This window comes from Perissodus microlepis, chromosome 1 (genome assembly GCF_051167445.1).
Source record: "Perissodus microlepis isolate ML-2025 ecotype Zambia chromosome 1, ASM5116744v1, whole genome shotgun sequence".
Taxonomy (NCBI): domain Eukaryota; kingdom Metazoa; phylum Chordata; class Actinopteri; order Cichliformes; family Cichlidae; genus Perissodus; species Perissodus microlepis.
The window spans coordinates 33,169,799-33,186,822 of NC_140461.1; the positions used below are offsets into that span (position 1 = coordinate 33,169,799).

The following is a 17,024-nucleotide window of genomic DNA, read 5'->3' on the forward strand; positions in this document are numbered from 1 at the left end:
CTTCAAAGAGAATTCAGTGATTCAAATAAAAATAAACAATAGAAGAATAGTTTTGAGGAAGCCATGACTGTGACGTCATGGCTTCCTCAAAACTATTCTTCTATTGTTTATTTTTATTTGAATTTATTAATTTTCAGTTAATTTTGAAGTCAGGTTGTTATTGAGTTTAATCCCTTTTTCTTAAAATCCAATCCCTTTGAAGTATTTATGAATAAAGCGATAGTTCATTTTGAAATATTTAATTATAAATATCTTTTTATTGTACATTAAATTATCAAGCAATAAATATATATAAATTCATTGCTTATATATATATATATATATATATATATATACACACACACACACACACATATATGTATATATATATATATATATATATATATATAATGTGGTTGTATACATATACATATATGTATATACATATACATATATATATACATACATATACATAAAATATCATCACTGACGAAAGGCGGCAAATTAGACAGAATGATCTTCTTCGCCGGATTCATTAGAGGAAAGACCGTGGTATACGTACTTCTCAAAACAACTCCCTTCTCAACTACGCTATTCACTTTGTCAACAGAATCCAGAAACATAACAACCGCATTATTCATCCTAGAAGCTGCCTTTATACTTTCATACCCAACAACTTCCCCTACAGCCAAAAAACACATGCGCACCTGACAGAGAAAGAAAGAAAGAAAGATAGGAAGAAAGAAAGAGAGGGAGGGAAGGAAAACAGACGGGAAGAGACAGTGAGAGAGCAACATAATAAACACAACACCATCGCAATAATCTAGCTAAGAGTAAATAACAGTAGATACTAACACTGAATGTTATTGTGCAGCACGCAACATCAAGAGCACGCAATGTGCTTTGAGGTAGCAGCCAAGAAAGGTGTAGTTTGTGTCTGTGAACACCTGTGCGTATACCTGTGTGCACATATGTGTGGATGAGTACTCTTGTACTCAAAAGGTTTCTCCTTGTAACTGTGTTTCTGCTGCTAGAGGGTGTGGGTAGCTACAGCCTCGTCCCAGAGGTCATGAAACAGGCATGGAGGAGATCCAGGCCCCAGAGTGTGAGAGCCCAAGGAGGACCATCGGAGGGGCAACCGTGCCACCCTCCTGGGAAGAGCTGAGGAGAGCCCGAGACAAGGGGTCACCAAGCAGGGAGTGTGGTGAGGGGAGATAGGCCTCCATACCTTGGAGGGCCTGAGGTGTTCCCAGAGGGGTGGAGCCTAAGACCCAACCTGACATTTAGACACAGACAAACAGGTACACAAACGTGCATTCCCACCCTCATGCACACATATAAAAATGCACACATTTACCATTACCAGACTGTTTTTTTTTATTTTTTGTAAGTCTATGATGAGGATTAATCCATGTCTGGAAACTAGCTGATAGTGTTCAGTTTGTTGAGGCTGTTGCAGATATTCATTCATGCTTGTGAGCTCTGAAAATAAGGAGGACTAAAACTGTCAAAATAAGTTAATTAAAAAGTAAAGAAATGTTAAATGACTTAAAAGTATTTGCCATTAGGCTCAACAAATACAATATTAAAATACATGCAAGCATTAATCTTCAAGATTTGATTAGTAGTATTCAACTTTCTTTTTAAAACTAGCGTAACCAAAAATTTCCACCAACTTTATCCAGCATTTCTCTTTTCTGTGGTGGTAGGTTTTTTTCAGAGTTTTTAAGTAGAATAGTATATAGAATATCTGCACTGTAAAATCAAAACTCCAAGGTAACCACTAAATTAAAACAGCTTGTAAAGTAAAAAAACAAAGAAAACAGAACTCAAACAAATGATTAGGAGCAGTGTGAAAAGATTTTTGGCTCAGAAATAAAAATCTAGTCTTTCAAAAAACACTTTGGAAATTCTGGTTTAAATTAGATTGATGTGTTCTTAATTTTTCCTCACAAAACCCTGGAAGTATTGACCTGTTTCTTCTTTTCTTTTGTTTCTTTGTTTTGTTCGCCATCCCCTGCTGTACTCAGAGGCCCAAATCCACTCAGAACCAGTTAAAAAGACAGGCACAACATTGTTTTATTGAAGTTTTATAGTGGTCATTTGTATTAAATGCATGCAATTTTTACAAAAGTCATAAAACCAATTTTTCCACACATACAAAGTCTAATTCTTCTTTTCTGAACAGATAGTAAAAATAGTTTTAATGTGTTCATAAAAACAGGACAAAACCTCCATCACAGGTAGGCCTCTAAAGGTTCTGTTATTTTCCCTTTACTTACACTGGTCAAGTATAAGGCAGCAGCAGTCTGTACAAACAGCAACTGAATCAAATATCTACATGTTTCTTTGTGTTTTCCCAATTCTGAGTATTGCAGTGTCTTTCCACAAGGAGCCACCACATTAAAAAACAATAAATAAATGTCTGTGCTTTTGGTCCAGAGTCTGACCCTTGACCCTGAGCGTGGAGGAGGTCAGACCATGTCGGTGTGTCCGAACACATGCTGGTGGCCAGGTTGGAACTGCTGCGTCCAGTCAATGATGACCGGTTTGAAGAGTCCACAACAGCGGAGCTGGAAGAACGACACCAGGTTCCTCACCACACCCAAACTATGAACACAGAATCAGAGAAAAGTGACTCAGCTGACTGACAACATAAAGTACGAGTTTAGGTTAAAAAAACAAAACAAAATGCACAGCACATTTGCCAGTAAATCCTAAAGAGCCCATGCTACAGACAACTAAGCAAACAATTTGTAAATATCAAGATATAAGTTATACGATAAAGACAAGAAGCACTACATGCAACTCACTTGAATGGATTTTGTCTCAGAGAGACAGGTTGCCCGAGTTTCCTCTGGCGATGTGTTAGATTTGTTCGCTCTACTGTCGTCAGTCCCAGGAATGCAATCTGATCACACACACACACACACACACACAGAGTCACAATAAGATATGTTGTTTGTTAGAGCAAGAAAAACAAAGAACTAAGCTTGGGGTAAAATTTAAAGACTTTTGTGAAGGCCAAAGCTGAATATTTCCATCTATATTTTAAAATGATTAAGCAAACAATCAAAACAAAATGGAAAGCTGGGAATTTTCTCTGGTCTCACCCAAAACACAGAATTTGTAGTAATTTATGTTGAATTCTGCCAACTAATCCCCTATTTTGAAACATTTACAGAAAACGCAATATGTGCGTGACAGTGAACACTATCCTTATGATATACAGAGCCTTAGAACCCCATTAAGAAACTCCAAGCAGCGAGTCACCTGGTAGAGCTGCAGCAGCAGGGTCAAAGTAGACCAACTTGTATGATAGACGACCAGGACGAAGATGCAGAGCAGCCAGGGAGAGCACCCTATCAGGCCAGAGAAGGTACCCCACAGGCCCTGCTCCTCGTAATGCAGCATGCAATGAGCGGACCAGTCTGAAAGAAACATACACAGGCATGTTCATCCAGGGTAAAGGTCATAGCGTGTCAGATGGCGTGGCTACACTAGCTGTTGCAGAACTCACACATGACACAGCCGTACAACATCCAGGCTCCCATCAGCACGAGGGAGAACAGAAAGAGGATGAAGTAGTGATGGTTCCTCGCACCTGGGGAAAAGAAAATAATCAGATTAAAAGATGCAAAAAATTAAAAAAGGTGATAATTTAGTAGCAGTGCGTCAAAAAAAATCCAGTCACTTTACTGGACATTTATGGGAAAGTATTATGCTCTCCAATAATTTGAATGACTAGGGATCAGAGCACTTTATCCATCCATCCATCCATTCGCTACCGCTTATCCTTTTCAGGGTCGCGGGGGGTGCTGGAGCCAATCCCAGCTGTCATAGGGCGAGAGGCGGGGTACACCCTGGACAGGTCGCCAGTCTGTCGCAGGGCTAACACACAAGGACAGACAACCATTCACACGCACATTCACACCTAGTGGCAATTTGGATTATCCAATTAACCTATCCCCAAATACTGTATAGTTTTTTAATGCATCCCTTAAGTCTTGATATACTAGACCTCCTAAATAAGACATGACTTTCTCAGCTTTGTCTTCGTGTTTGACAGTTCTTCCTGCTGTTGCGTAATTTGAAAGTTATGAACAGGCTTGTGTGTTACCAATGCAGCTGTTGGTCCAGATGGAGTGGTGGTCCTGCTTGGCCACACAGGCATCACAGCTGAAGCAGTGATTGGCTCTCATTGGCTTCTTTATCTGTAAAAACACATGGTATAAAATAGTACTGGTTGTCACAGTGCTAATGGTGCAGTGTTATTAAAGAGGTGGTTGCAGGTCAGTGGCCTTACCATACAAGAGGTGCACAATATCCTGGGGTCCAGACAGCCGGCTTCAGCCAACACCAACACATTCTGTCAACACAGAGGAACAAAACATAGCTCAGCTCCATGTAAAACATTTACATGGAATATTGCCTTATTTGGCTTCTGAACTCTGTCCTTCTCACCATTTTCTTCTCCTCTTCAGTTGCTCTGATGAAGCCGGGGTCCGTCCTGCAGGTGCGGAGGTAGTAGTAGAGTAAAGCAGTGGCATTCAGAGTGAACAGTACCTGTACTGTGGCACTAGGCTGATGTGGAGTTTCAAGTTAAGAAGGTCTCTGTTCAGTTTGTCATCAGAATATGAATGAAACCCAGTTGCCTAATTTATTGGCCTCCAATGACAGATCTGTTTCTCTTTACTGATGATAAAACTATGCATCGCTTTTACAATAGAAAGAAAAAAACAAAACAAAACACACACCCTCAGAGAATCTTCCGGTTTAAAAGCATTATCCATCAAGTGCATTCATGAGTCTTGCTTATGTTTTTCATCTGGTACTGACTTGCTTCTCCCAAAGGAAATGCTTTAAGGTGTGGTTTCATTTTTTCAAAGGATATCTGGCATAAACCAGAGGCACCAGGTGACAAGCATCCAAAAGATTGAAGCCATGAGACTTGAAGCTTGTAGGTTGGACTGAAAGTCTGAGCCTGGGAAATTCCTGTTTCATGCAAACATTCATTACTAAATCAATAACACAGGTTTTAATAACAGTAGAGTACATTCATGAATCAGTGGAAGTGTATCCTCACCTTGTAGCCAGATTAATCACACCTATCACACAGGCCAACAGGATCCCTTTGAGTAACCAGGATTCTGAGTTCATATCCACTATTGCACCAACACCTCCAAACAAAGCCGTGCAGAGTAAAAACTGCAGAAACACCTGAGAAATACAGGGAGAGGATTCTTTTAGAAGAGTCACTGTAGACTGCTAAAAACGTGTTATTTGAGACAAACGTACCCTGTATCTGTTCACGACTCGCAGGCAGCGAGAGTTGGAACGAAGCCTCTCCCGTTTGACCTGATTGAGCATGTGCATGAGCAACGGGCTGTGCACTTGGTGAGCCAAGTCGATGGGTGTGTGACCCTGAAGAAGAACATTAAGAACCCCATGAAAAAATGAATCACTGATTCAGTTCAAAAGTGGGTATAATTGTAGGTCTTATAATTGACTGTTTACGCTGAGTACATGAACTCTATTGTCAAACGCAGTGCAAAAAACCCAAGTTTAACTTGTGTTAAACTCAAGTTTAACTTGTGTTAAACTCAAGTTTAAGGGCATACTTCTATTGTAATAAATGAATCAAGAAACAGCTTATTTATTGTCAGTCTGCACATACATGCAAAGCTATTCAGAGACATGGAGTGAGCAATACTATTCAGTGCATTCTCCAAGAAAATCTTGTTTTTTTTAGTGAGCTCAGCAACTCAGACTTCATTATAGTGGGCATCAAGACTTAATGGAATACTGTAGGAATAGCATTGCCTAGTCATTATTTCATATGCAAGCATTTAGAGCTGAATAATGATGAAAGCAAGGTGTACCTGTTACTTGGCCCGATCTACTAAGATGGCTTACTTACTTAATAGTGAACAAAGCGCTCATGCAGAGATTAAGCAAACACATTCAGTTGAAAAACAAAACAGTGGGCTCCTAGAATATACACCTAGAGTATCCAGTTCAAAATCTTACGTCTCCTAGAAAACTTGACCTCTGAACATTGACTTTATCATCGGGATTCAAACTCATATGACAGTAGCTGCGCCTGTGGGATCAATTCGAAACTCCTACAGTTCCTCGTTCTCGAGTTATCGCTTTCACAAACTTAAGTGTTCACGCGCCCACCTCACCGCTTGCCTGCCTGACCAACAGGGTGATGACATTACCCATTTAGCCTTTTACAGCTAAAGGTTAATAAGAATAATATTCTGTTTATGTATTCCAACATTATGCACTCACAATAATGTAAAAAAAAGAAAAAGAAAAAGAAAAAAAAAGTGTTTGAATTTATTGAAGCTCACGTTAATGTTTTCTGCTTCCACACTGGCCCCAGCCTCCAGCAGGATGTGGGCAGCATCTACATTTCCTGCCAGCACAGCACAGTGCAGTGGAGTGTTCCTGTTGACTTTGTCCACAGCGCTCACGGAGGCATTATTTTTGATTAAAAAGTTTGTTGGTTCAGGCCTGTGACAGAAAGGAAACATCTTACTTTGTTACAGCACATTTAGATACTATCAGAATACTTTTAGCAATCAGAAAAAAAGGATTATGCTAACAAACTATACTTAATTTCTTATCAAGACAAGCAATCAAAGCACTGGGGTTAAAAAAGAGAAAGAGGTCTTACCCGATAATCTTCTGTGCTGCTAACATTAGCGGCGTCTGTCCATTGCAGTCAGGCCCGTCAACTTCCTGGAGGCAACGGAGAAATTGAGAAACAAAACCACAACTTGCGCAAAGTGAGAAGCAAATGTAATCAGAGAAAGAGTGAAAACAGAAGTGTTGCAGAGAGAAAGAGTGGGGTATAAAGTGATGTGTATGTCTGACCTGTCCCTTAGCTATAAGATAAGCTGCTATTGCCATGTGTTGGAAGAGAATAGCAAGGTGGAGAGCCCTGTAGCCCTCTCCATCTGCAACAGAGGGGTCTGCTCCATATCTCATTAGCTGGATTACCATGGGGAGGTGGCCCTGTCTGGTCATTCAAACAAAAACATAATAATGGACAAGTCTTAAAAAACCCAGCAGACTAGTTGTAAAACAGTTACGTAGCCTCACTGAGGACATACTGCCAATCTCTTCTAATGCAGGTAAACTTTAACCAGTGGTTGCTGGTAAACCAAAACTAAAGTAAAATAATGCATATGCAAAACAAAGTAAAGCAGCCCAACCCAGCTCTATATCGTGCACAGCCATATAGTCACCTTATGGCCCAATGAAGTGGAGTAGAGTTCAGGTCTCCGCCCAGCTGGTCTACTATTGCCCCTTTGGAAATATAATACCTGTTAGAAAACAAAAGAGAACAGATGTAAAGATCATACTTCAAAATATTTTGTGGGTTTTTATTATTTGTATTCATTTATTTGTCTCCCTGGTTTCCAGTTTTTGTTTAGCTACTATTTGTTAATTATTTGCATTATTATTCATAAACTTAAGTGCCAAAAGAAAGCCTGTGTTGGTTATATATAAAATGCAAACTGATCATTTGTCACAATTGTAGTATTTTTTTATGTATAGATTCAAGAAATTGTCTAGAATAAATAATTATACCCCCCGATTTGGTGTGTTGTGATAGGTCATTTGCAGTAGATGTGTTCACAAAACAGATTTCCATTTCTTTCTTTCTTTTCATTGTCAGACTGAGATGAGATCTAAAGGCCTTACTTGACCAGCTCTAAGCGGTTGTTGATAGCAGCCCAGTGCAGCAGAGTGACGTTCTCTTTGTCTGGCTGCCTGACGTCATATCCAGCTTCCACCAGCTCCTTACAGCGCTCCAGGATTCCAAACCTGCAGGAAACACACACACACACACACACACAGCAATCAATCATTATAAACCACACAGTGCTCTGCAATCAAATTAAATCCAAACTACAGATAAACTGAGGCGATGCAACAAATGTAGATAAAATATGTTAGAGAACTAAAAGTACAATGTGACCTGGAAAAGCAAGTTACTCAAGAAGGACTTTTAGAATGTGGAAGACAAAAAAAAAACAACCCATATACACATACTTTTTCCTACAAAGTCATGGTTAGATAAATAGATAGAAGCGGTTCTATTGGTTTTTTTCTATTGTTCCCCGGCTTAAACAGCGTGACTGAATTCTGCTTTTATTTACCTCTACTAGCTGATCATTTAGCCGCAAATCCTTACATGTACTTATCTCAAAAAAACTAAAGCACATCAACAAGTGCATCCATTCTTTACATTTCTAAATTGGATATAAACTAACACGTGCTATATCTTGTTCTACATTATATCATAAACAAAGATTACGAACAGCTGAAAACAGGCGTACATTTATCAATATTACCATATATTTAGAGTCACGAAAGAAAGAAAGTTTTCACAGGGCTCTGTGCAGTCCTGTGAAAAACTAGGCCCACCCCATGATTCAGTAGCTTGTAGAAACACTTTTAGCGCCAATAATTTGACGTACTTTTTTTTTATGACTTTATCTGTTTCTCATATCACTGTGGAGGAATTCAGACCTTTTACAACACTGGCAACATTTGTCTTCTTTCCAGCATTTCTTTAGGTCATTGAGTTTTGCAGGCAGGTTTCTTAAAGTCCCAGCACAGCACTAAGGTCTGAACTTTGACCGGGGCATTGCAACACCTTTGTCTTTATCTTCTTATCTTTTTGTTCTAGATTTGCTGCTCTGTTTTAGGACTGCAACTAAAGATTATTTTGTTAGTGGACTAATCTGCCAATTCTTCTTTGATTAGTCAGCGATTATTTCAATAACTCTTATCTCCGCTTCCTGTGGGCAAACCTATTTTAGGCTCCAGTACCTCACCTGCTCAGTCTGCCCAACGGTGAATATGACCCTGTTGTCTTGTCCCGCAGCAAATTAAAATAATGACCCAGGAAACATATGAATTTGAATATAAATTAAAAAATAAAAAAAAAAACGTGCAAATAAGAAACTAAAAATAGCTTCTGTCCATAAGTTCAAACAAAGCTCCAAATTAAATCAAAAAGATTTTATTTTCCAGTACAAAAGTACAAGTTTCCAAAGTTTACAGATGATACAGTTCACGAATTCCCACCTGTAGTAGACATGCTCAGGAGTGAGGTTTGCTCTCATCTTTGAGATGTTCCAGCTGCTGATAACTATGCTGAAGATGCTCTCTGTCATGACCTCAGCCATTTGAGAGGTCCATGAGCCTCTTTACAGGACACTCAACTCATCTATACACCTGTGCTTAATACTAGTAAAACAGAACAAATCTAAGGCTCTAAAAGACAGTTACTAGTCCCAAATCTCAGTGTTTCTTAGATGGTGTAGTGTTCAAAATATTAGAAATTACATGTTCCACTACTTACTGTGATGCCTTCACTATGTCCCAACTGCTGCTATCATCCATGTGTGACCGTTTCTTTGGTTGCTCCCTGATGTCAGTCAGATCTGCATTTTTCCCGAACTGTCCGTAAAAACCCGGCATGAATGGATTCACCATCCCTCCAAATCCTGCCGGTCTTGGCCCATGACTGTGAGAATGGCCTTGATGCCCATGGTGACAGCTGTCATGCATGTGGCTGTGATCCTGCAACATGCACACGACGAGACACTTATTTAGTCCAAAGTGGTCCACAGGGAACCTTTAAAGTGGCAGAGACCGTGGGATCAAACTGTCAAGTCCAAATTGAGCCCAGCCAAAGCCCTTTGCTGCCATCCCTCTAATTTTTCTGACTCACTGTACAGAGACTGAGGGGCTTGGTACTACGGCTATACCATGAGATTAAATCAATTTGTCAACTTTAGCAACCCAGAGTTTATTTCTGAATCAATTAATCTGTCTGTGACTGTTGTAATAATAGATTAATTATTCAAGCCAACTATCAAGTAAAAGTATTTCCTCTTTACAGTCTCTGAATCTGCTGCTCTTTTTGTTTTACAATACTGAAAATTGGTTGTATATGGAGAAAACAAACTCAAGGCCTCACATAAGGTTTTCAGACAGTATGATGTAACGCTTATCTGTTATTCTATGGAATAAACTAATAAGTGGCTATTTTTTTTTTTAAGTTGACTTTCAGAAATAAAACCTTGGTATTCCCAAACAAGCACCCCCAGAGAATTTTTGCCATATAATATTCTCCACAGCGAAACCGGTATAAATGTTTATGTGACATAAAAATATCATATTGATATCACAGCTATAACAAAGCCATGTGTTTACATTCCTTGGTCTGTGCAATGAGACAAGTCCAGGCATATCTGAGAGTGCCAAAAGAGACATTTAAGTACCTTAAAATTAAACTACTTATTAATTAACATCTGACATACTTTTAACACAACTTCTGCAGTTCTGTTTTCAAGGGAAAAAACTACCTTAGACTACATTTGTATTTACATCTAGCTTATGCTGTGTCACTGGATAATAATGCTGTTGCTTCCAATTTGTTTCGGTACATTCACACTAAAAATAAGGAAGCTTCTCACAGATGACAGTAGCTCTATGGAAAAGAATGACGGAAAATCCCCTTCATTTACTTACACTTATGAATGCGGCTTCCTGCCAAGTTGCAAGTATCAATAACACTGCTCAGTTCTATTTTTTTCCATGCAGTCAGAAATATCGTGCTATAAATTTGAGGCTGTATCAACCACCCCTAGTTATGCTTTCATACTTTTTTTGACACACAAATACAAACTGGAGGCAGACGGAGAACGATGTGTTTGGCTGAGATTGACCTATGACAGCTTATAATGATGGATCTATCCATAATTAACGTCTATAGATTTTAGAATGAGATGACTAAAAGCTCTTGTAGGTGTAATGTATTGTGGCCTAATACTTTTTGTCCATATACTGTATATAGCAAAATATAATATCCTAGGCAAACACAAGGTGATGTGCAGTCTAAGGGAATGCTCACAGTAAGTAGCTAACTCATTTGCTAAATACATTGTTGGAAATTTAGTATAATTTTCCCTTTATAATATAAATCAATCATCGCACAAGTTTATCATTTAGAGAAGGTTTCAGATGAAAGCTGTGAGAAGTTTGCACTGCGCTGAATATGTGGATAAATCTTGCATTGTTGAGTTAATCCCACCCTACTACTGCAGCACTAGGCAGCTGTTTTATCTTCTGGGATGGATGGATGTGCTGGATGCGTTTTGCTGTCAGTCTGGATTAGAATAGATGTTTAATACTGATTGTCACACCGTGAATACAACAGGCTGCTGCCGTGATCTAGACAGATGGCTAATTTACCAACATATGGTAAAAGCTGCACGCTTTCTGGCTGTTATGAGTATTAATACATGTGGATTTAGCTGAACACACGCAGCTCGGACAAGGACTGGGACTTGTGTGCTGGAAGAGGATTACAGCGTCATGATAATGGGAAAGGTAAAACAAACAAACAAACAAACAAAAAAACCCAAACCCTCATCTGTTTGTCAGTTAATCATCATGTCAACCAGATAAACCAGTAAGCACTTCCGTAAAGTCAGCACCAGAGGTTTCACGCCAAAGAAATGAGCTAAATGCTAGGACGCTTTGAATTCAGGTAACTAGCTGCAGATTCACTATGCCTATGAAGCTAACGACGACGAGCCCTGATTTAACTCGAAGTCTATCAGGCAGGTTATTACACGTTACACCAACTCAACACAAGCTAAAATTTAACAGCAAGCTAGCTAATTGACAGCTAACAAAAATAACATAACTGAAAAACTGCCCATGAGCCAAGTGTCAACACGATAAATCAGAAACTACATAAAACAAGACAAAGAAGCAATTATTATGTATAAATTGTCTTACATTTGCGTCTTCATTCCAGTCCATTTTGTAGTCGAGGAGGGAAGGGAAAGTTACTGCCGCTGGATAGGCAGGTTTAGAGTTTGACTTCCGGCGTTGGCTTTTCAGATTAAATGTCTATTTAAAAAATGTATGCGTCACAATTTATACAGTATCGCATAAAAAACAAAACAACAGGAGTGTACAGTCTACACATACACACACAAATCACAATAAATTCTTTGAGAGGCAAAATCTTTAGCCCACCTCAGCAATAGAGCAAAAGATGGCTCCCTCTGCCAGGAAAATACTGCCATCACCGTTTTGATATACTTATAATGTTTAATATGTAATACAGTTACCACACACACACACACACACACACACACACCTGCGGTGGTTAAATGTTGCTCAGGCGTGAAATTTAATAGAGCTTTTTTTTAATCTAATAAAGTGAAGGTCACGGTTTTTTTTATCTAATGGCGTTTTAATTTCATATGACCTTTCCCTCAATTTTCTTTTAGCAACTTTTACTTTATTTTGAAGGCCAGAAAGTTAAAGAGGAAATGTTGTCGTTTGGTTGTTATTTTCTTCAACGACTTCCTTCTTCCTGGAGATGCTTTTGATTGGGCTTTCGTTTTCCACCCACATACAGGCCTCCACCAGTGCTGCAGTGGTGCTTCAAGTCTTAGTATAGACTCGAAAAACAAAAAACAAAAAAAACAAGGGTTCAGATCCTTTCCCGAGACATGTTGGATTTTAAACCATCCTAAAACACACATGACAGTCAAAGCGCTTTGGTAAGTGATTTTTTTTTTTCATTCATAAAACTTGATTTGAAACTAAACTTCTACATCATTTCAACTTTTGTTTGTTTGTTTGTTTTTGTTTCGACAGCGTCATGGGCAGCTGAAACTTATAGCATAGATGGACATCAGTGATTATGATCGTAAAGATACTTGAATGCTTCTGTTAAAGTAACCTGGCATACAAATAAACCAATGAGGCGCAGGTACTTTAAAATGGCTCACACAATCGTGTTCTTCATTTAGTGCTATAGTAAGCAAGTTTCCTCCTCAACCTTTCACCTAATGGTGAATATATAATTGCATGTGCAATGAAATTTCATATAGCTGTAATGAAATGATTGGATTTCCCATGAAGAATTAACCACTGGAGCCAAACCCATATTTGGAAAATATGAGAATAAATCCTATTTGACACTGGGTGAAATTACAGTCTGTGTCACTCAGATGAAACCAGCCACTTACACTGGAGAGGAGTTTTTTTTTCCCTCCCTCTTTGCTGTGGAACTAAATATGGACCGAATGCAGCTGAAGTGGCCGTCACCATGGAGCTGAAAGCACAGAGACTATGACCTGTGGATGAACTCAAAGACATGTAGAGGATAGCATCAGCATCATCTGATTTACTAAATACAGCTGTATATTTTCACTACATGCTTTTTCCACTTTTTCCAAAAACCCTCCATGTCCAATACGTGTCTATTGAATCTTGTTCCCTTCTCATATGAAAATAATACACAGATTGTAAAATGAGGTAAAAGCTAACTCTATGTGAGGAGGCGGAGCTCTGGTTATAATCACAAACTTTTAATCCAGGAAGGCAAATAGATTTGTGTAAGTGTAACTTTTTAGTCACCCTGTTACTGTGAACCTTTTGTTAATTTTTAATATATGGAACAAACATTTACAAAACCACCACCCTACCACATATAGGTTCTTAGTTAAACCAAAACAGAGACCTAATTTCTACAGGCACTAGATAATGAATGATTGCTATGCTGCTCTTACAGTAACGCACTAAAAAAGGTCTGAAGTAATATTTTTGAGTAAAATGCAACTGAAATATATAACTTCAAAGGTTTATTCAAATAATGAATTATTAAGGAAAACATGCTTGGTGTAAACTGAATTTATACCAATCAAGTACATTTCGTGTGACCTGATTCCATTAAGTCAGTCAAATTACTTAAAGTCAGCACTTTGGGCATAAATATTTTTTCCAGTGTATAAATCACAAACCACCACTGAGCACCAATTTAATCAGATCATCATCATCATCAAAAAAAATTTTCATTCAAAAAATTTAAGAATTGCAAGTAAGGTGTTTACAGCTTAAAAAACCCTCCAACTTTAACTCTTATGTCTTTTTTTTTTTTTTTTTTAAATATCAGACTGAAAGACATCATCTTAATCGACTGAACAGAATGAGGTCTTTCAGTATCCCTTCAGGGGAATCCACATTTTACCTGAACTCAAAAGGAATTAATTTATTTGCATTTGCTGTAACATCCTCCAGCTAGCACATTTCTGTTGAAGAACATTTTTCCATAATATCCAGCTCTTTAGACAATCCCACATACAATACAAACAGAGGGCTAGCCGCCTCTTGCACTACCAGGTGAGAGGCAGTAGATGGCCACAGCATTCAATTTATGATCAGAAGCTGCTCATCTGTTGTGTTTCCACTTGCACCTGATTTTTTTGGACAGCATCTAAACAGACATGGTAGTTGTGAAGTTAATTTTGTTTATTGTCCTGGACAATAAACAAAAATAAAAATCTGAATAATCCCTTGCAGTAAAAATCAAATCTGCTTTTGATTTTGATTGTTGCAGAGTGTTTGTTTTTTTAAATTAAAAAAAGCATTAAAAATTAAAAACTAAAAAAAAGACAATACAAGTCAGAGAAAAAGTTAAAGCATTGTTTTAAAGAAACTGTCGTTATCTTAGACTCAAATTCAAGTTTGACTGTGCCTGTCATCTTTTTGCAAGGGAAACAAAATCTTTAAACAGATATTTAATCCTAGTGTGTGCTTAAAAGAACAGTGAATGTAAAAAACAAACAAACAAAAAACCCCATACATTAAAGCAAGATGGGACCGCTTTGTTATTATACGTGTTGGTGATTGGCCTGCCCATCGTTTATTAGTCACTGGAGGGTGCTCTGAACACAAAGGATCAGATTTCAGGAACACCGTGTCCTTCTACACATTCATTTATAATAGAGCTGACAAGTACAGTGCTGTGGAAAAATATTTGCCCCCTTCCCAATTTCTTAGTTTTTCGCATTTGCAATTACGTATTTCAGATCATCAAACAAATTTTATTATTAGTCAAAGCTACATGATAAAATATAAAATGCCATGTTGAAATAGTAATTTCACTTATTAAGGGAAAAAAACCTCACCAAACCCACCTCTGGCTCTGTGGGATAAAAAAGTACCTAAAATATCAGGATCGGTGCAAATACTTTTTGATGCCACTGTAGATGTTTAGTCTGATCAGCAAGAGGCCTACAGTTCATGACTGCTGTTCTTTTGCCTACCTCCTTATTTAGTGTGCATACCAAGAAGTGAAATGGGCAACCATTTGCTAAAATGTTACTGTTAATTTTTGATAAACACATTCCTTTTAATTTTATAATTAAATACATTTGTTAAATTTGAACACAAACTGTTTATGTGTGCAATAAATGAAATACAGTATATAAGGCAGAAACAAAGTTAGTACAATTCTGACAAACTTGAAGCTTTCTTTAAGCAGTCAGGAAATTTCCCTAGGCTTCAAAGTTCTTCTTTGAATGTTGGCTTCCATTTTTTCTATCCTCTGTTAAACTAACAGACCGCTTCGATAATATTGGGATTAGTTTGGGATCATTGTTATGCTGAAAAATGAAGCTGTTACCAGTGATACCCTTTAGAGACTACAGAGCCCCCACTGTGTTTTACTGATGGCTCAAGACACTCACTTTAGTTTCTCTCTCCTCACCCCTACTGATGACGATTTGAACCAGAATTTTAAAATTCATGTGTAATTTGGCAAACCTCAACTTTTCTCCCTGCTTCTTTTTCTTAAGAATGACTTCTTGACAGCCACCTTTCCTCTGAGACCATTTCTGATGAGGCTGCAGAGAACAGTAGGTGGATCAGCTGAAGGGCCAGATGCATCTCTCACACCTGATACTGGTCAGGTTTCTGCTGGATTTATTTTCTCTGTTTCTTTAGGACTTTCAGATATTGTTTACCTGCTGTAGGTAGTTTTTTTTTTAGGCCGGCCAGTTCTTCTTATGTCCTCCGTTTCCTCAAAAATTTTATAGACACACTGCACCCTGCTGTGATAAGTCACATTTTTAGTTAATAACTCTTTGGGAATCACCTAATTGTTGAAAAAAAACCCTCATTTGTCTGTTGAACTGTGTTACATTTGGCTTTTTTCATAGATTCAGCTAAAGAAATGGGAACAAATTATGTATTATTGTGACAGGCTGCTAGTAAAAAAGGGTCTAAATATACAACTTAAAATTGGTGCTTTGCCAAGTTTTCTGTTGTGTGTAGACACATATGTTTAAATGATTCATAGGACAGTGTTGTGAATTAACAAAAACAGCAAAAACAAGAAAACACACTTTTCTGGTTCCTTGGCAGCGAACTGAGAGTTGGCTCAAGACTTTTGCACAGTATTGTATATGCTATAATGAAAAGGAACAGCTATAAAGTGCTTTATCTTTGGTGTAAACTCATTGTTCAGTGAGGGCACAGTGGGGTCATTAAGAACCGAGTGATTAAGGAAACAGGGCATTCCAATGAAAACTTGTAGAGGATGTGTTACTAACTGGTGAATGAGCAGCAGAGGACCATTGAATGAGAGGACTTTGCTCCCAAAACTCTTTATGGAATTTGGGGTATTTTTATTGTTTTGGCAGCTTGTGAAAAACTAAAATTAAAAAGAGTAAAAGCTTGTAAGTGTTTTGTTTATTGGACTCTTACAGTGATAATAGTGTGCAGCACATGGTGCTTTTGCTTCTTTTATTTCTTTCTGCGTCTTACTTCTTCTGTTTCTATTGTGGATCTTTAAATTGTTTGAATATCACTCAAAATGTTAAAATGCGACATCAACAAAATCAAATTTTCTCAGGGGCTGAGCAGCAGAAATTCTGGTTATACATTCGCTGATATATTTAACGAAGCCTTGATTTGGGATAGGACTTTCTATATCAGCAATCAAACTTTGATTGCTTGATTTTGTTCAGTTTTCATTGTCATGAGAAAATCAGCTCATCAGAGTTAAAGATTGGCTTCAGTTTCATATCAACAATGCACAACAGCCACCTTGCTACTAACAGATGTTTTTGTTTAAGGCTGCTTTGCTAAAGGAACTTCTTTACTGTTTCATTAGTCTATCACAAACATATAACACACAACTACGG

At 38.0% G+C, this 17,024-nt stretch overlaps 1 protein-coding gene and 1 long non-coding RNA gene across 2 annotated transcripts; one reads left to right on the forward strand and one right to left on the reverse strand.

Moving 5' to 3' along the window:
- Window positions 1–2,040: 2,040 nt before the first annotated feature.
- On the reverse strand, window positions 2,041–11,907 carry zdhhc13 (zDHHC palmitoyltransferase 13). Its single transcript, XM_084954294.1, has 17 exons — window positions 11,818–11,907; window positions 9,368–9,588; window positions 7,699–7,821; window positions 7,239–7,316; window positions 6,865–7,009; window positions 6,665–6,729; window positions 6,339–6,501; window positions 5,278–5,403; window positions 5,066–5,199; window positions 4,872–4,974; window positions 4,444–4,566; window positions 4,286–4,348; window positions 4,100–4,193; window positions 3,500–3,583; window positions 3,253–3,410; window positions 2,793–2,890; window positions 2,041–2,589 (listed from the first exon to the last, which is right to left on the reverse strand). The coding sequence occupies exons 1-17, from the start codon at window positions 11,839–11,841 to the stop codon at window positions 2,454–2,456; spliced, it is 1,938 nt and encodes a 645-aa protein (XP_084810420.1). The 5' UTR covers window positions 11,842–11,907; the 3' UTR covers window positions 2,041–2,453.
- Window positions 11,908–12,416: 509 nt separating this feature from the next.
- LOC146394124 (uncharacterized) lies at window positions 12,417–16,556 on the forward strand. Its single transcript, XR_014802880.1, has 2 exons — window positions 12,417–12,593; window positions 12,691–16,556. It is a non-coding gene; the product is annotated as an uncharacterized LOC146394124 (long non-coding RNA).
- The last annotated feature ends 468 nt before the right edge of the window (window positions 16,557–17,024 follow it).